Source organism: Toxotes jaculatrix, chromosome 14, assembly GCF_017976425.1.
Source record: "Toxotes jaculatrix isolate fToxJac2 chromosome 14, fToxJac2.pri, whole genome shotgun sequence".
NCBI lineage: Eukaryota > Metazoa > Chordata > Actinopteri > Toxotidae > Toxotes > Toxotes jaculatrix.
In genome coordinates, this window is record NC_054407.1 from 22,365,433 (window position 1) to 22,385,590 (window position 20,158).

At 42.5% G+C, this 20,158-nt stretch overlaps 1 protein-coding gene across 2 annotated transcripts in view; it reads left to right on the top strand.

Annotated features, from left to right (window-relative positions):
* The first annotated feature begins 1,457 nt into the window (after positions 1–1,457).
* The window catches only part of LOC121192797 (contactin-associated protein-like 4), a 79,885-nt gene continuing 61,184 nt past the window's right edge, over positions 1,458–20,158 (top strand). For both annotated transcript variants that reach the window (XM_041054682.1, XM_041054683.1), the window contains exon 1: positions 1,458–1,608. In XM_041054682.1, coding sequence (XP_040910616.1) covers positions 1,524–1,608 — 85 coding nt within the window. In that variant the 5' untranslated portion in view covers positions 1,458–1,523. The remainder of the gene's footprint in view (positions 1,609–20,158) is intronic.

The window sequence follows — 20,158 nt, forward strand, 5'->3', positions numbered from 1 at the left end:
CACGAGTCTCTCCTATCATGTCTCCTAACTCTATTTCCTTCAGCCGGATCAAGAGCTCACAGATCTCATCCTCCTCGCTCCATGAAGCTGAACTAGGATCCTCTGCTGTCACACTGAAGACGTCCAGAGGTCGGTACTCAGACACCATCAAACAGCCTGATGTTGTCCAGGCTGCTGGAGCTTCAGCCTGTCGGGTGGTCGGTCTGTTGCGACCAGCGCCGTCACATGCAGCGGAAGTGTTCAGAAAGTAGCGCTTTTGAGGTTTAGGGTCAAAAGGATCCCAGATTTCCTTATTTTGTCTTGTTTTGTCATGGATCGAGGGGAAATAAAAGACAGAAGCCATTTTGCTCACAGCGTGCATCATTATTATTTAGATTCAACATCCTCAACTATTCTAGAACCGGAAGAAGCTGTAGGTTCAACAGCAAGAAGCCACATCGTGCATTACAGAAGCAACGATCACTAAATATTCATGGTAAAGGGTAAAGTAAAATTTTGATAATCAACTATTTTGATGATCAGTTAATCGTTCTAATTTTTTGATCATTCTCAGTTGTGAAGATTTTTCTCCGGCCAAGTGTATTGACCAAACGGTTAATCGATTAATCAAGAAAATAGAAATAGACAGGTAAATTAGTAATTGATTAAATGCTGCTTTGCTTCAGCTGAAAGTTCAGATTTGTTGAACTTTGACCTGAGCTGTGATGACCTTTGCTCTGGCAGCCAATCGCTGTCCGTCTATGGGTGAACTGAAAGATGGACGAACAACAAAGGTGTTTTCCGCCGGTAGTTCCGGGGCGGCAAACGGCGCGTCGACCAGCCCGGATCGCTCACGACCCTTTAAATGTGAAGCTCCAGCCAATGAAGTTGGCGGATAGAGGTGACTTCCGGGAGTCAAGCTGTCACAGTGGGGACGCCAAGCAGTTTGCACTGCTACCGAAAACACAGCTGCTGAATGATTGTGAACTGTGAATGGAGTTTGGATAAAGTGGGGGCAGCCGTTTACCGTTTATTGTAAGTTTGACTCTGACACCAATAAAATTAGATTCCAACAGACGCTGTCCAGCGTGTGTCAGCTGTAGGTCTGCAGCGCTTTAAAATGCGCGGATGATAAAACGTGTTTGGAGTTTCTGTGTGGGCCTACATGTGCACGCGTGACGCCGGGCCAAAAAGCGGTGTCTGACGGTTTACTTATCGCCCGGTTGTTAACGGAGATCGATAATTCTCAGGCAGCAATGGAAGATACTGAAGGACCCGGTCTGGTTGAGGGTCTTTGGCACAGCTTTTACTGAGGGGGACGGAGGGGAGGGGGGTCTTTCTGGAAAGGAGGAGGCGCACTGAAGCTCTAACAGTGTAGTAAAACAACCTCCTCTCTCTCTCTGTCTGTCTGTCTCTCTCTCCCTCCTTCCTCTCTTCCTTCAGTCGGGTGTGAGGAGATCTCTCTTGGAGCTGGAGAGGAGAGGTCGCTCGTCTCTCTCCTCCAGTAGCCACCGGGCTTCTCTGCAGCCTCCCGCCGCTTCATCATGGATCTGGGGACTAAACGAGTCGCTGGGATTATCGCTCAGGTCGCCCTGCTCCTCTCCAGCTCGTGCGGGACAACCGGAGAAGGTGAGCAGGCTGTGCGCTCTTTTACTTTTTCCCGGAGGAGACGGGGCGAATCCGGGCAGCGCAGACCCGGAGAGGAGGCTTTAAACGGGGCTTCATCCCTCTGTCATTGTGCCTGGATTTTGTTTTCCGGATGCAGCGGTATTTAGTTGTTTGTCTCGTTCACTTGTTCTGTTAAAGGGATGTTTTTCTTCGGAAGCCTGTGGGATTTAGTGCGTATCGGTTGCGCATCACTGCTCGGTTGTGAATGAGAAATAAAAGGAGAGTTTAAGCGGTTTGATGTGAACGATGATTTCATTTGTTTTTCTTGTTTCTGAGAACTGGCTCAGTTTTAAGAGCGATTTTTTTGCCGTTGTTCTTGCAGCATTAACGTTTAAGCAGAACGCGTCTTGTGCGTATTTTGTGGACCCAACTTTTATACAACGTCCATGTCCTTCTCAATTATTTTACTAGATTTAATCAAGTGTTTATTGATTCTCAGGCTTCATGTGATAATTCCTCCTGTCATCCAAAGCTCTGCATTTTCAGGTGCTGCCGTGCAGCTAGAGTCACTAAACCACAGAGCTAAATGTTGTGACCTTTCCAGCCTGAAAGAAGCATCTCATAGTAACAGTTTGGATCCAGGGTATTCACTGTGTGCGTAAAACAAGGTTATCTCTTTGTGTTCTGGTTAATTTGGTGCTCAGCACAGCATGATGAGCATCCAAGGACTGAGCCACATTTGTGCTCCCACACCCCAGGAGCAGTGTGAAGGTGTATGTGAGAGAAAAAAGGCTGAATGCAGGTCGGAGAGGTGGGTTTGGGACTGAGAGGTTGCTGGTTATATTCTGTGATGTGGAGATGAAGGAAAAAAAAACATCTTCTTTCCCCTTCAGATGCCACTGAGCAGTGTGCCCACTGCAGTGGGCAGTTAACGTGTCTGAAGCTGTGTCGGTGTGTGAATGTGAAGCGGGGCGTTGCTGTCACCCTTCCCTGCTTGAGAGAGGAGGAGAGCAAGGGAAAGGGAGGGAAATCGAAGGAGAGAGGTGGAGAGAAACAGGACGAAGTGAGGAGATAAATGGAGATGACGTGTGTGTGATTCAAACACACTGCAGAAAAGCTCTTCTGTCCTCTTCTACAACACAACATCTTCTCCTGTTTCTTGTCCCCATTTCTTGACTTTGCCGTTAAAGATAATGTGACGTGTCTGCAGCTTACTATTTCCATCTTCCTCTTCCTGTCCATCCTCACTTGCGCCTCTCTACCTGTCGTCTTATCTGCCTCTTTTAATCTTTCTTACTTCCACCTGCACTGCCTGTAATCCCACAGTCACCACGTTTTCATGCTGTGTAGCCAAACGGTCCTCAAACCTGCAGATCTTCATTTTAAGTTCCAGTGGAGGTCCCAGGGTTTCTGAAGACAGCAGATGTGTCAGGCTGAATTTAGTGGACGATGTACATTAAATGGTGATATTTCCCACAGAGACAGGTCTTTCTACAGTCGGACAGCTGAAGGAAGGAAAGAGGAGGTAGAAGAAGAAAAGGTATGAGGAAAGACTGCCGTTCTTCATCCTTCCTTCATCCTTCCTTCCTCCTGTCTTCCTCTGTGAAAGAACATCTACAGCTTCACCAGAATATTTGAATCTCTTTCTCTTTTCCTCCTGCTGTTTCTCCTCCTTTGTCCTCCTTTGTCCTCCCAACGCATGTACCTATTTGTCTTCTTGTTTTCTTTTGGGTCTCCCTCCATGTGTGTTTTCTGTTTCTTCTATTCTACCTGGATCTCTGCCCTCCTGCTGTATTTGAATCAGAGCAGAGCTGCTGGGTAGCTCTCTCTGTCTTCCCGTCTTCCTGTTTATTGTCGTCCTCCTCTCTCTTTACCTTCAGTCTTTTTCACCCTGTTTCATTTCCACATTTCTTCCTTTGTTCCAGCTGCTCATCTCCTGCTTGCACAGTAGTTTCACAGTCTCCATCTGAAGGTGTTTGTACTTGCTCTCAGCTGACATCGTTTGGGAATATTTTGTGAGACTGTTCAGTTTACAGCTGCCAGAATTTAACATCTTTTACCCGACAGAGTTTTCTGAAAGAGAATTTGACTGACATAGGAAACTAATCGTGCTGTGATTGTTTGCAGAATCTCACTTTTTCTGCTGCTTATATTCTTTCGAACTTCATGAACTGTGCAGAAAACAAAGGACCAAAAGTCTGGCCCCGTTTCACATAGACACATATGAGAACTGCTCGACTGCTCCAAACCACAGACTGTACCTGCCAACACAGTCCTGAGAAGAGGTTTAATCAGGAGATATTAATGGAAACACCTGCTCAGTTCCTTGAATGTGCAAGGTGTGGAACAAATGAAGCAAAAGTTGTTTTTCAAAACAAAGCTACCCTACAGCAGATTTTGATTTAATCAGGAACTGTTTAATCAGAGTCTAATTGAGTAGCATTATGAGTCTGACCAAGCATTTGATGCCAGGTTAAAAAAATCTTTGTCACTGTGGTTACAATAATACACACTACGATTGTGGTTATGCGATGTGGTTTGAAATGGAAAACAAACAACTCTCCTGTGTTGTTTTGTCGACACATCCATCTACTCATCCAACCACGCCCTTACATGGAGTTTGATGCTCTATTACAGCGTCACCTGGCTTCCTCCTTGGCTCCTGTCATAACTAATGCAGCCACTTGAACAGAAAGGGGACACTCGGTGAAACGGCTGATACTTTCGTTCCTCTTGGGAGGACAGTTTCAGTTAGGGAGGTGTGCACTTTGGCTCCTCTGTGTGTCTCTTAGGTCAGGAACTGTTTGATCAGGTTGCCCGTAGCATCGTTCTCTCAGCCTGTTCTCATGCAGCTGTGATCAGAGAGAAGCCTCCATCATGTTAGAGGTGGACAGTACTAAATTATCAAAACTGAATATTAAATTTAAGAGTAATATATCAGTTTTCTGTCCTCTTTCAGTTCTAGTTGCAGTTGGTGTTTTCTGCTACCTGTGCCTTCTTTTTCCTTTAGGTTTCTCTCTCTTTACTTGGCAACTCTCTTTCTTTCTCCCTGTATTTGTCTATGTCTCTGTTTATCTCGCGCGGCCTGACGCAGCAGCACACTCATCATGCACGGACCATAAACCACAGCAGCATAATAAGTTAAGTCTTCAGAGGTGGAAGGATCCCAGCTGCAGGTTTCAGACGGAGCCCCACATATCAATCTCCACTGGAGGCAGTTCACTGTTCATTATGGAGGTGGTACAAAATGACAACTAAGTAGAAATATATACTTTAAAGGCCACAGATGGTGCTCCAATGACTTGTTAGCCAGAGCAGCGAGCGAGCGAGTGAGTCACTGGAGTTGATTTGATGAGATTCAAGGAAGTCAGTGTGTGAAACAGCTACCCGCAGGGCTGTAAAGTCACTGTGCATATAATCGCCTTCCAGTATTACAACATGAAAGATTCACAGTGCGTTCAGCAGCTCAGAGACTGGCAGCCAAATGACTAAAATGTAAATGAAAATGTGCCTTTAAGCTGCCAGAAAGAGTAATTTGCGGTTAAGTCATTGCTGCTAGTTTAAGTGTTAGCGTTACAGGAGAAAGGTGAGATGTTCTTTACGCTTCTTTTCTCAGAAGAAAAAAAATACACAGATTTCTTAAAGGTTTGAAACAGATAGCAGCAGTTTGTGTTGTTGTTGTTGTTGTGGTCCAGTTTTTTTGTTTGCTGCTTTATTTTTCCTGTTTCTGTAGATACACTACAGTAAGTGGCATAAGACAAATACTGTAAAGTTCATTAAAATAGGGTTGCTGACTGGCTGTGGTGCAGGTGAAGCGAAAGCTTGACCATTAATCATAGTGTTGGTGGTTCAATCCCCAGCCGCTCCTGTCCACATGTTGAAGTGTCCTTGACCAAGATTCTGGACCTTAAATTGCTCCTAAAAAAAAAAACAAAAATCTGCCAAACTCAATACGCTATAATGTAAAAACAAGACTGAGAGCCAGCAGCAATGGTCTGTAGCAAAGCCGTGCTTTGATTTAAATCCTAAAACATCTTAGTGTGTTAGCATTCTAGCATTTGGAGTGGTGGATTGTTCCTGTAAAGTGATGCTCTGACTTCTGCATGCTGACCCCCCCCCCCCCCCCCCCCCCCCCCACACACACACACACACACACACACACACACACATACACACACACTGTCCTGACCAAGGTGTGGTTAAGGTTAGGGAAACATTGTGGGTATTGTTGTGAGAACTGTGGTCTGACGTGCCTGTTAACTACCACGACCTCCACACTCTTATTTACACCTTGCTACATAAAGGATGCACAATCTTTGACCTGTGTTAGAAGAATGTATGTTACAACACTCCCTCTTCTCTCATCTCACTGGCATTGTGTCTTAATGAAAGACCAACCTTCACTTTGCATTGTTAAGGTCATGCTTGTGAGTGTGTAGAGATGGAGCAAATGAGAACAGCAGAGGGTTTTACACAATCCCTCCCTGAATAACAGTAACAACATTTCTTTCATTATTCCTCACACAGAGACACTGTGGGAGGCTGTGATGTTTCTTCTTTCTTGACTGTTTATTGGTGGTCTACTGTGTCTCTAATTGTGCCCTGAGAAAGTTTTATTGTCTTATAACTTGTTTTGTTCTGATTTGTTTCACTGTTCCTCTGAGCACTGCACCACTTTGAATTTATTTCAGTATTAATTACTGGATTTAATTAGCTTTGCTGTATAGTTGGTCGGTGGTTTTCTTCAGATGCCTTCAGAAATCCTCCTGATTCTTTGATGAGTTTGCTTTTACCCCTTTGGATAATTCAACTGTTTCAGAGGATATAAATTTTGTAAGTTCCAAATAAGTAAGGTTTGTGAATTTATTGTTATTTAGTTGTTAGAAAAAAAGTGCCTTATGTGTTTCCTTTGTGGATATTATATATTATTATCCAGTAAAAGTTGGACCAAGAAGGTGGTAATGTCTTTGGCTGTCAGATTTATCAAGTCACAGAAATATTTTTTCTTAAATTGTGACATCGGATTGAGGATATAAACTGAAGCAGAACAAAATGGCACGGTATTTCTACCTAAACGCTTACAAGGTCTATAATTGACATAATTCTAGAAAATTATGTTTATATACAACTGATTTGCAACAGCAAATATGTTCCCAGGGAAACATAATTCCGACCGGATTACCATCTCTGTCAACATAATGAGAAAATCAGTAAAATCATTAATGGGAAGATGGAGCAGCCTGGAGTGAAAAGAGGCACACCTGACCTGCTGCTAAACACTGCTTCATTACAGGCTAGACAGGTTACAGGCTATGAATGATCAAACAGCAGATTCCAAATTTAAATCTTAGAACATATTCATGCTGTTACATTTAATCCATCAGTGAAGTTCTGTCAAGTCTGAACTCATACACTTCTTACCCAGAATGCCTCTCAGGATCCTTCTCAGGAGCTTGTTTTCTGTGGTGTACAGTACAGGTGTGGGCAGATGGAGTGATTGTGATGGAGTATTGAGCTTCCAGTGGAGAAAAATTAAGAGTGTAGAGAGACAGAGAGAGAGAAAGCAATGTCACGACGTGCTGTTCCCAGTTGTTTGAATTATAATAAGGCTTTTGAAGAGGATAGTTTGGGTGTAAAATTGGTCTCCTGCCTCTTCTATGATGAATTTCTCTCTGTGTGGTTGTTGAACAATGGTGCAAAATGGCGGCTCTTGAGATCTTGAGAGAAGCTCTTGCTTTTTAAGTGTGAGAATTTACAGCAAAACCTCGCCGTAATTGTTGGTTTGCAATCGCCAAATAATCCTTCCTTTAAATCCCACTATACATTCTGCCTGGTATACATAGGGAGAAGAGTAATACACCATCAAACAACAAAAGGCTGTCGTCATGTCCAGCATTAATGGAGTGTTTTGTTGATGTTTTTTTTTTTTTTTTTAAAGTTTTAAAGAAAACTTTAAAACTTTAAAGTTTGTACAGTTGGAAACTTAACAGTAAAGTCAAGTGTATATTATGATGAAAAATTACAGTACAATCCTGAGTAATGTGCTTATTTGAGATACTGGTACCTGTAAAGGTGCTGAGAGGAAGCAGAGATTTGAGTGATAATTCTGTGTGAGCTCGTCACTTTAAGCAGCTCCTCTCATATTACATGTACTCATCAGACCGAGTGTTAATATGAAAGTGTTGGTTAGTGCAGCTTTAAAAAAAGAAGACCTCCCAGTTCTATTTTTCTTCTCAGTCCCACACGTTGTGCATCAAACTTTACCCAGGAGAAAAACAAAGTAAAACACGCAGGAAACAATTAATTCAGTTCACTGAACTTTACAGTGGTGCAACATCTTTCCGAAGCCATCATTTCATGCTGTCAAATTTAGTTAGCTAATTAAACAATGAGGTCAATATTACACATGTAAGGACTTCAGGGGACACAGTGACAATAAAAACATTGGGTGTACAGTGAAACTTGAGGCTGTATTGACAAAGGAGGAGTCGGGATGGATCAATAAGGAAAGGAACTAGTGCGCTCCCTGAGAGGCGAGCGAGTCGGGATGAGATGAGGAGAAATGAAACTTTAATGTTCCTTGTGGGAGAAATGGATTGCTGCAGTTGGAAAAAGAAGAACAAATAAACAAAAAAAAAGACATAAATTTGAATCAGATATGAGAAATACTCAACGCTGAAGGCAAAAATTGTGTCTAGCTTTTATATATTTGGTGTCATTGGGTTTGGGTGTTGAGGTTTTATGTTTAAGAAGGAAAAGAGGAGGAAGAATGGATGGTGCAATGAAACAACACAAACGTGATTCTGAGGCTGCATTTGCAGGCAGCTTGCATGATAAGTGTAAGGGTTTAACTAATGGTTGAGATAATGGTTGAAATTTAGCTAGATTGATGATGAATCAACACTTTTACACAGATTAACAGGGACCTCTCCAGAGGTGAAGCGTGAGCGGATGAATAAACTCTTCAGGTGACAGACATTGTACAACATTCAAGAAAGTAAGTTGCGGTCGAAGGCTTGGATTGATAGGACAGGTGATTGAAAAGTGCTGTCACCAGGAGCTGCAGAGAGCCAAGTTAAAACCGAAGAACTTATTGCCTTGATGTAAAAGCTTTTGGGCCCAGAGGAATGTCTGCCATTTAAAAGCCATAACCAAAAACAAAGAAATAAACCACCATTCCCTGAAACCAATAAGTTGTCCTTCAGCCATTCACTCCCCAGTGAGCTCACCTATAGCACATCATTCACTTAATAATCGCGCACGCTGACTTTTCTCTCCTCATTTCATTTGTTTCAGTACTCTGCCAGCGCCAGGGGCAAGGTCGGACTAAAGCTGTTTATCAGAGGGTATTGAAGGAGCTAAAATACGTCCTGAGAGGAATGATATTTGTGTTTCTTCACTCACAGTAATTCAGTGTCTGAGCAGCAGACCTAAATCAAGTGGAGCTGCTATTCATCCCCATTTAATAGAGTCGCTGTAGTTTGTTCATCTGGTCATTTTAAAAATACAACAAATCAAAACCGGACAGTGAGAAATAAACTTTCTCCTAAGCAGCACCCCATTTAAAGCTTCACCTCTCTAAGATAGTTACAACAAAACCTGAACATTGTAATCTCCACCGTGGTTGGAGTGATTATAGGACTTGTGTTCTACTGCATTAGTTTTAGAGTGTGAGTGCAGTCATTTGAAACAATTATTATTATTATTATTAGTGGCTCTGCTCCTTAGCTACCATTTTCACACTAAAGCGTCAGCATTTTGTGGAGATCTACCAACAGCATTAGACTATGATCAAACATTTAACGTTAGAAATTTTCTGTAAATCGTTCAGCCCTGTTTAGAAGGCTTCATTTTCAAGTTTCTCTCTCTCGCTCAGTCTCATCAGACTTCCTTGAAGTTATCTCCCCTCTGAGCTGATTCAAAGCCACTGGAGTGTGTGCTATAATCATAGCCTAATGACAGATAATCTCAAGAACACCAAATGGCTTTAATCCTAGCCTAATGACAGATAATACCACTACACTCCTACTGTGTGTGTCTGTGTATGCTGATTTGCATTTTTGCCCTCGTCCCCGGGTGTTTAAATCATAGTGACTCACTGGTTCCTCTGAGTCACCCAATTCCCAGTCCGGCTAATAAAATTAAAACTTTGTTGTCAGTTTACTTTCTGCCTTGCAGAGAGAAGCAGTGTCCTGACTCAAAGTCAAATTTAAAAAGCTCTTTTTGAGTCAGAGACTGTTGAATCAGTGGAGGTGAAACTCTTCCGTATTCAGACAGACTCTGCCCAGTTGTTCTGTGATTAAACTTTACAGCAGTTGGCATAATGGACAGTTAATCATATTTCCTTTGCCTTGAACTTGGTGACCAGTGTCTCAGCTAATTAGGCTGCGAGGTGTGCACGGTTTGGTTGTTCAACTCGTGCTCTGAGCTGAAGGAATGGTTTGATTATTCAGCTGCTGCAGGCTGTGGAGGGATTTAATATGAGTTACAGTAAATAATTGAGATGCTGGAGGCCGAATGGCAAATTCAGGGGTGTTATTACTCACCCAGTGAAGGCTAGTGGGCGCCTTTAGAAAAAGTTGGTTATTTAAGCTGTGGGAGCTCCGGGGGAATATTAGGGGCGCTTGATTAAATATCAGAACTCATGAAGAATCCCTCATCTCTTCCAGAATTAATCTGGTAAAGAAAATGCTGAGGACGGTACAAATGCAGCAGCTTATTTTAACTGTCTCAAAGCCCTGTCTCATGGAAATTGATTGCCTTTTAGTGAGCTGGTTGTTTGCACTGAGGAGAACAAAGCTGTTGCCATTTGGTGTGAGTATGTGGTGAAATTCCCAGCAAACCTCCCAGTCCTTTGTGATTCATGAGAGGGCAGCGTCAGCGTGAGCCGGGATGAAGAAAAAGGAAAGTAGCTGAGAATAAATGCCCTTCATATTTCTTCTTTAGTGTCGTTTATGGAAATGTGTGCAGGCAAAGTGGAGCCATGAATGGGATCTGATGAAGCCAAGGTTACAGAACCAACGTGGAGCCACCAGCCATGAATCTGGATTTATTAACCCGGGAACAGGTAGTTAAGTGAGGAGCTGACAGAGGACTGCAGTCCATCCATTTGATATTAGGACCTGCTGAACTGGTATTTGTTCAAGGCCGTCCCCAGAAGAAGCCTGGCTCCCAAAAAATGAAGCCATTCATCACGTGGAGCCGTTGTCATCAAAGATGACGTGTTGTCACTTCAGATATCAGCTCTCATCGGCAGAGGTCATGGTACGCCATCACTGTCAGACAGTAGACTCAAACAATAAATGGATTTTACACTTACAACTCTATTTGCAGCAGCTAACACAGTAGTTATGACTGTCATAATTTAATATTATACTGGGGACATTAAACTTACCGACTGTAACTGCATTAGTTACCAAGGTCACCATGCTCTTTCATTCTCTGTTACTGTAGAGATTAGGTTTGGACTGGACAGATTTTCCATACAGAGGAAAGTCTTCTGGAACAAGGTTTTGCGTCCACATGCTTGCGCCTTGACTGACTTTTGCGGATATTTCCTAACACATTTGTCAATCTCTTGTAATGATGACTCAACTGGGAGAGTTTCATACCGAGCTGAGCTGCAAAAGTGCTGCAGTTGAGAGTCGTGTTACACTGTGTATGGGGAAAAAATAACTTTTTACTTCGGGAACCAGAGGTGCCTGAAATAGCATTTTGCATCTCTGTATCATAGATTTTGGATTAATGGCTTATTATGACATGTCTTTCCCATCCTGGGTGCAATCAGAAATTTGGCATCGATGAAAACATTCTTGCAGAAAGTTTGCCCTGTCAGAGGAGACCCTAATATTCGATAACACACCTCATTATCTGCTTCCCTCTGTGCTCCCTGCTCTCCATGTCAGTGCCAGACTTCAGTGAATAAACTGCATCACTTCATATGCCACAGTCCAGGCTCTAAGGTGTCCTCTGTGCACACTGAGACATGCTGATCATAGTTCAATGTTCTCCATGTTGTGTGTGTTTTTTTTTTTTTTTTTTTTTTTTTATGAATGGAAAAAGGACGAACTGTACGATGTGACCGCAGCTCTGCAGGTTGGTACTCTACATTCTGCAGCCACTGCTGATGAGAAGAAGCTGGTCAGCTGGTGATTAGAGAGGATGACAGACATGAATCAGAGATGAGACGTTTGAGGTGAAACAGAGGAGGAGAAGCATGAAGGTGGACAGTAAAGGAGAGGAGGAAAGGAGATTAGGAATATAAAGTATGAGTGGATAAACTTTGGGGGCCAGGAGTCTGCAGGCTGTGTGCTAGTAGCATTCCTCCTGCGTTTCTCACAACTGCATTGACATTTTCAACTTCCTCCACCATTTTATCCCTCACTGACTTTGCTGTATGTGTGCATAGGCCACCATCTGCTTTTCTGCAGGAGGCAGAGGAGGAGCTGGAGGAGGATGACGGGGAGGACAGTAGGTTTGAAGGATAGTGAGGAACATAGAGTGGGATAGGAATGAGCGAGATAGGAAGGAAACAAGGTGAGGAAAAAAGGAAAAAAGATTGACAGGAGGAAGATGGAGATTGGGGTGAGAGGAGAAATGAGGAAGAGGAGAAAAAAAAGGATGATAAGAAAGTGTGTCTGGCTAATAGTTTCCCCTGCTATGACATTCTCGACTGCCTCTACAATTTCACCCCCGCCAGCTTTTAAGGAAGTGTGAATGTGTTCATGTTCAGGCTTCAGTTTTGCAGAGCCCCAGGAGTACTGGGTTTCTACAAGGCTGCACGGGCATAAATATTAATGTCTGCCCAAAAACGTGACAGTTTAAGAACCAGCTTTTCACCATTGGTTGGATCTGTCTCCTTCCCTGTCAGTGTCAGTGCTACCTCTAACAATCATGATGGACAGAGCTCCGGTTTAAAGAGACCTGGAGCTCATTTCTAGTTTTTCTCCTCATGCCCAAATGCATTTAGTAGCATTTTACTGACATGCTTGGTTGCTGAGGATTCAGAAACAAGGGCCGCACCACTCCGTGTAACATAATGTCATTTGTGTGGTTTCACAAACATCCAGCCCTTTGGCCTTTTTATTCTTCACCAAATTTTACCAAAATATTGTAATTTTAACTAAAATGATAATAGACAATATTATTATCACCTTGTTGTGTTACCCAGCTCGTATCTGAACTGATGCCACTGTTTTTTTCGGAGCAGTCTGTTGTTGGTTCTTTTGGAGCAGTGCGTAGCTGCAGGAGGTTTTCAGGTCTTCACCGGTCATGTCACAGCAGCGTGATAAATCACAAGCTTGGCAACCAAACGGCAAAAAATTGAATTTCTGTGAAGTGCATTATCACCACAGGGATAAAAACACTTCAGAATCCACCAAAGGATTAAATTTAAGGCAGGCGGAGGAAAAAAAATTGTATGTATTACTGCTCTGGAACAATACTACCTACAATCCTCCGCTTCTGAACCACCACAATCACCAGAATGAGCATCTTTCTGAAGAAGAAGTGGAGCGTGAAGAGGATGGTTTATCAGTTTTATGTGCTGTGTGGTGTAAAGGGTGTGATCTTCTCTTTGTTATTCCCTTGAGCTGTGTTGTCGATTCAAGATTTTCAAATTGTTGTCAGAGGTTCTTGGACTAAAGTTTTTATTGTGCCAGGTTTCTCACTATCATACATGGTCAGAGAAGGATGAGACCAATAAGCTGTGACAGGAGATATTCACCACCATATTCTTCATTTGGGGTCTGTTTGGGGTTTGGGTTTTTTTTTTTTTTTTTTTTTTTACCCCATTTTCACTGCCCTGTGAAGGTTCAGTAGATCAGGGGCAAAAGTTCTGTGTCGATGCTCGTCTCAACAACTTTTAGAAAGGACAGAAACTCTTCTCTTGGTTAGTTAAAGAAATCTAAGTAGCCTTTATGTTTCTAGCCTCAGGTAAGCTGAGCTGTGAGTGCGTGAGAGGCAGGGGGAGATGGAGAACATCAAATTCGCTCCAAAGAAGTTTTTTAAGAGCACTTATTTTCTAATGTCTCCTGAGGGAGGATGGCTGCAAAGTAAAACTAAGTAGATGCTGTGACTGCAGCTCCTGTTGTGGCTTAGTGACGGCGTGAAGAAACTGTACACACACACACACGTATGCACATACACAGAAAGAGAGAGCGAGGGGTCCATAGATGCCTTTGATCACGACATCCAATTTCTCTCCTTTGGAACCGTTGTAAAGTGTGTGTGTGTGTGCGTGTGTGTGTGTGTGTGTGTCGCAGTGCCAGTGCAGAGAGGTTTTCTGGTCTCCATAGACCAGCTCTTACAGTGAAGGTGTGAAGGGTCTGTCTGTCTGTCTGTCTGTCTATCTGTCTGTCATTAGTTGGGCTGTGATCTTCATAGCTTGGTTGCTCCAGAGGCTGCAGCTGACCTCAGGTTACCGGACACTTGTTTCCCTTCACTTCACTGTAGAGCCACTCTACGTTAAATCCATGATATTTACCAGAGGTTTAGTTTGTCTTTAAAAGGCAGACTTTCATATTTGTGTTGTAGAAGATATTCCACTTTGTTCGTGGTCTCTTCCTTAAAGTACCTTAAGACCAAGAAAAGACCCCTGATAAACCTGTGGTGATGTGATGACCCAAATCAAAGAGAATATCTGGACTTACACCACCATATAAGTATTGTATTGATATATTACTCAACTCTCGCTGCCTTTAAAATGTATTTGATTGATATTTAGTGGATTGCCCACAGTCCCTATAAAAAGGCAGAAGGTACACAGTGTTGTTCTGGCTGTTCTCATTTGCATGAGAACAGTTTGTAGTATAAGCTCTTCTACTGGTGCAATGTAGGGTTTGTTATAGTTTTATGAGTCCTCAGTGTCCAATTCAGTGTTTCATTTCTGAAATAAATTAGATTTACCGAGGTGCTTGGATGTTATGAATATCCCTGTGTCATGTATCTTATTTGAATGACAGGACAAAATTAGATTTTGTGCCAAACAGTTTTTTTTCCGTGGAGGCTTGTTGGTCTGCTGCTCTCTACTAAGAGACTTTTTTTCTAGGCAAATATATTCAAATTATTTACTTAGTGCAACTGGTGAATTAGTAGATATTTTATTACGCATAGCTCCTCCTGGAGCCATTAGTACGAGTGGTATAGCCCGCAGCATTCCCTCTAAATCAGCATAATTCTGAAATTATAATTCACAGTGAATGTTTTGGGCTTCAGCAGCATTTTAACTGAGCCCTGGTGGAAGTTCTGTTTCTCAGCAGCTGGTTTCAGCTCTCTTGTCTGTGTTTATGTGAGTTAAACCTGGTACTTTAAATATGAAGAGATTTTAAACGCTGCCGTGATGTGTCTCGTTGCTGTTTTGATCACTTCATTTGGTTGATGTCTGTCTCCCACTCAGCCGCCCACATCGCTGCTCAGTGTGATGCTCCTCAGTGAGGAGGATGATTGTTCCCTTTCAAAGCCAGCGGTACATTAGTGTTATACAGAGTACTGTATGCATTAGAATGCTGTTTGTATGGATGTGTGAGTGGGCTGCCTTCTTGCATAGACAGGTTGTGCTGTACAGAATGAGCTTATTATCTGGTATTCTGTAGCTGCATCAAGCTTGAAGGCCAGATGGAATCAAAATTATGCAGGAGAGGGTTTGACAACCGGATGAAGAAGTGGAGATGAGCAACACATATTCTTGTCGCTGGAAGTTGGAGAGTAAGATGCTGAGCTTCTCACTTTGGTGTCTGTCAGACAGACCGACTGTTTTGTGTCTGTTGAGCAGGGGGACCGTCAGAGAACAGGAGGAAGTCGGGCTCGAAGTGTTGATGCACGACAGCTGAGGTAGTTCTTCAAAGCATAACAAAATAACAGCTGCTTATCTTAAATTACCAGGGTAACAGTGATGCTTGATATATCCTAACACTTTGAAATGTTTTATTTTCTGTTCAGTCTTGGAATTTGACAGTTTTTAACGTAAGATGGTTAATGATGTGGTTCAGAAGGCTGAAATAGCATTGAGACCATCATACTCTCCAACATGTCTTCATGTGTAAATGACTGAAAAGCTCCTGAAAATCTTACCAAACAGAGTTTATCTCCTCCTCTCTATGACTATAAGAAAACTAAGAAAACAAAGTATTTCACCGTATTATTTAATGCTTTCTTTCTTTGTATATATTTGTGTATAACCAGGGAGGAGCAGGCTTGAACCCTTCTGGGTCAAACTGGAGGTAGAAGTTGTGCAGATTAGTAAAATGAACATTGACGTTTTCTTGTCAGTGCTCTGGAGCAAAAACAACCATCGCTGGAGCCTCATTATCCTGCTTACTGCGACGTGCTCTGAATGGATAAATAAGTCGCCTCGGCTCAGACTGAGAAGCACTGAACTCTGGGTTTGCGGGGCTTATAGAGCTCTGAAGTGCAGGACCTCCTGTTCGCTGTTGTTCGTTGAGGTGATGGATGGAGTTCATCGGTATTCGGGGTCTCCAGTGTGGGCACTTTGCTATTCAGCAAAACAGTAAAGAAGTGGACAGTACAGGTGAATGAGCTGTGGCCTCCCTCCCTGTGTCTGGTATTAGTCTGCCATGTCAGTGGTGATTAAATATACTTGATTGTGTGAGCGTGTGTGTTTTAATACTGTCAAACTTACCATTTGTCACTGTGGCAAAATGATAAACTTGACACTGTGTGGATGGATGGATGGATGGATGGATGGATGGATGGATGGATGGATGGATGGATGGATGGATGGATGGATGGATGGATGGATGGATGAGCCAGAGGCAGAGTGAGGATATTTGATTGAAATGAAAAAATATTTCTTATCACTCAAATGTCAGCTTAAAGGTTTTACTGCCCTTGCTGGTTGAGGTTTGTGTAATTTCCCTTCTTTTATTGTTTCATCTGAGGCGGATACTTCTTCTTTCTGGGCCAGTATTAAACCTGTTAATGCTGTTATTCTGTGCCACAGAATACATGTACACATGTTAGGCCGTGGATGCCTAACATGTAAAATCCAGGAGAAAAGTGTTATTTGGAGCGTTCACCCTCAATCAGTCATTGAGGCTGACAGAAAGACAAAGGAGGTGTGTTTGTTTTCGAGCAGTTTGTGCCAGGGAGGAAGGTGCAGTAGTTTAATATTCAGGAAGGTTCCCCTGTCCAACACAGCCAGGGTCAGGGTTGAGGTTCAGTGGCTGCAGAGTCCAGCAGGTATTCAACATTTAGCTCCATTTTCCTCTGAGCTCTCAGTGTTTGTGCTCTACTGGTCACACTGTCAGGGACGTCCACTCTTAAATGCCAAACCCCCGCTGAGGAAAACCGGCCCAGTGTTTTTAAACTCCACCACCGCTCTCTCTCTTTCTCTCTCTCTTTTCTGTGTCGAGTGTTACCTCAGCGAGGTTGTGCTCTCAACACACATTATCTCCTCAGGGATTACAGTGCTCAGCATTGGAGAGCCATGCCTCTCATTTCAGCTCTTCAGACTACTGTAATTCACCTGCTTTTCACGCTGAGGGCTCCCCCACCACCCACAGTAACAAGTGTCTGTCAAGTCAAGGCCTGCAGGGATAAAGATTATCAGGAAAAGTCTCAGAGGACCAAAGAGCTGGAGGCCTTCTGAGGATTCTCAGGTAGCAGGACCACCTGTAAAAGAGTAAAATAAAATATGTATGAAGCTCAAAACCACTCCGTCGCTCCGAGTTGTTAAAGACTGACTATACTGTAAAGTGTGAAGAAGAAGAAGACGAGGAAGAAGAAGAAGAAGAAGAAACCACCGGCCTTGGCCACCTTTGAGAGAAAAATGGAGAGATCTTCATGAAGTTCTTTCTGTTGGGCCAGAAAAAATGAGAAAAGCTTCTTCTGTTCTTCTGATGTTAATAATCAGCTGGACTAAGCATTAGTCTAAGCATTAGCTGAGTTTCTTTTCCAACAACTAATATATTATTACCTTAGAAAATCATTATGCCGCAGTGTGAGTTTGGTGATAATTTATTCACTGGTTTATTTAACAGCGACAGTGCACATTAATAAGCATTGCTATAAATTCCCTGGAGTTAGCCAAGAGGCTGTTTTTCATCTGCAGGCACTGGACAGATGTTACACAGTCACATCAGTCCTAAAGACAGAATGTAAGAATATAATTGTCCTTGAGGTCATCACTGTGCATGACCTCTTTCACGTTGTATGTAATCATGCAATCCATTGTTAATATAAAGATACTGATTATATCAGGTTTAATATTTTCATTTCGTCAAACCTAATTTTTGATGCCAGACGAGATGTGGTGCATGTGGTTATTTCATGTAATGCAGAACGGTGGTCACACAAGTCTTTAGCTTACCTTATTATAGCAGCATGACAGATCCTGTCAGCTGATAGCTATGGCTGCATGAGGTGTGTTTGCTGTCCCTGTTTGGTCTGTAGCTTTGGTCAATAAGTAACCACAGGCGTTGTCCTTCAGGGGCATGTAACCTGTGAGCACATCATTCTTTGTCTCTGGCATATGCCCGGTAAGTTTGTGAGTACTACAGAGCTCTCACATGCTGGCGTAGAAGCTACAGGTTGCAAATTTGGTAAATCAGGCACCAGGGTGAAAATGGTTCAGGACTTTTAGCTTGAAATGTGCTATGTAGCATGTTAACTTCAGTAAGTCATTACCACATCAATAGCTGCACTTTTAATTTCATGCCAGTTACTCAAAGGACAAACAACAATGCTGTTGTGGAATCTGTCTTATCAGCCTGTTGAGGACCCAGGTTAAAATATGCCATTATGAATGGAGTGTTATTCCTCTTTAAAAAGTGAAATCATCGGCTGTGGTGGATATTGAGAGGCAGATAGAGACCTCGTGTTGTTGAGATGAAGTACACTAATGTTGACAGAGTAATCGAAGCTAAAGCCTTGTTGTCAGAGTTGTGGGATGAGATCAGACTGCAGTGTGAATCATAGTAATCGGCTGTTGTCTCAGCGGTGAAGAACAACATCCATTAACAGAGAGGCTTGAGACGCAGGCAGCGTTAGTTTGGCTTTAGCTCACAGTTTGGAGCCGGAGAGAAAAACTGAATGCTTATTTAGCCGATGTTCATGAATCTGTGTGAGATACAGCCGCGCTGTGCAGACCTCAGAGCATCTCATAAAGCAAACATTCATTTCTACTGTGTCAAATTCTTACAAAGATTTATGCCTTATGTGCGTGTTTATGATTTCCTGGGAGTATGTGGTGGAGAAGCCAATTAAAACAAGCTCAATTACTGTTAATGATCGCGGTATGTATAATGCATGATGTTTTAATTGCAGTCGATCATCCATAAACCATTTAAGTGCATTAACATGTGAAGGTTTCCTCTGACAACACTGATCCGTCTCCATCAGTATCCAGCCTGTAATGAGCCAGTCAGGACACTATTCATCTCCACAACACGACATGATTACAACATTCATTTATCCAAGTGGACATTATTACACTGTTCTTTCATCTAATATGGTGCCATTACACCATTACACCTGGGTAACATTAAACCTCTTACTCAATGATTAGACTCCCCTCTGCCACTCATGTTATAATACACTCAAAACCAGGTTTTTGTCATTAATATCACTGAAGGGGTTTAGAAAACTGCAGCATTTGCTCTCATGAAACTGTAAAGACTGAGTAAAGTCCAAAACTTTGGTTTTTAAGAGCTTGGATAGTTTGGAGATACAAGACTTTCATCTCACAGCATCAGTGAGTTTTTCCACTCAGGCTCAGAGATGGAGAATAATCCGCCTCCTGCTGCGTCTGATTTTGTGATATCCTCAGTTTGGTTTTCACTGTTGATCTCTGCTCTCAGAAGCACTCAGCTGCGGTTTTCACCCTGGCGAAAGGTTTGGTTGCTTCTATCCAGCTACATTCACGATTTATGATTTTCTCTCGTGCTAAGAGAGGAGACGTTCCTGTATCAACCTGCTGTTGTGAAATTCTTACTGCACACTGAGAGACTGGAAGGTAAAGTCAAAGGCCTGTTTTCACTTTGCTGACACTAAACCTGCAGCTCAATGATAAAAATGCACTGCTCCTCTCTCAGCTGCTCAGAGGTGTTTACTGAGGCCAAAAATGTGATGTGCCTGTCCACGAACGCCTGGTAGTGTGTTTTTCTCACCCTCTGAGTGCTGCATCACCCATAGTAAGTGTTGCTGTACCTCTGTCTAACTATTTACACTTTTCTGAGTCTCTTAAATTAGTTTCTTTCACTCTGAATGGATGTTGCTTTGAGGTTATCTGTGTATACAAAAAGAGTGTGTTTGCCTGAAATCTCTGCAAACCAAGTAGTTTAATATTTCACTGCTTAAAATTCTGCAGCTGCAGGAATGGCTGAAATATTGTCTCTTGGGGGCTTATTTGATGATAAATTCCTGTTTTGAGTGGACAACGTAGCTAAATTCTGTGATTGAGATTTGGCTAATAATGAAAGCTTTTATTTAAAGCTTAAACGATTTTTTAAATGAGACATTTGAGGATGTTATCCTGGATTCTGCAAAGTTGTAATTGGCATTTTTGAAATTTCTTTTGCCAAAAATTCACTGAACTAAAAAAATAATAATGAAA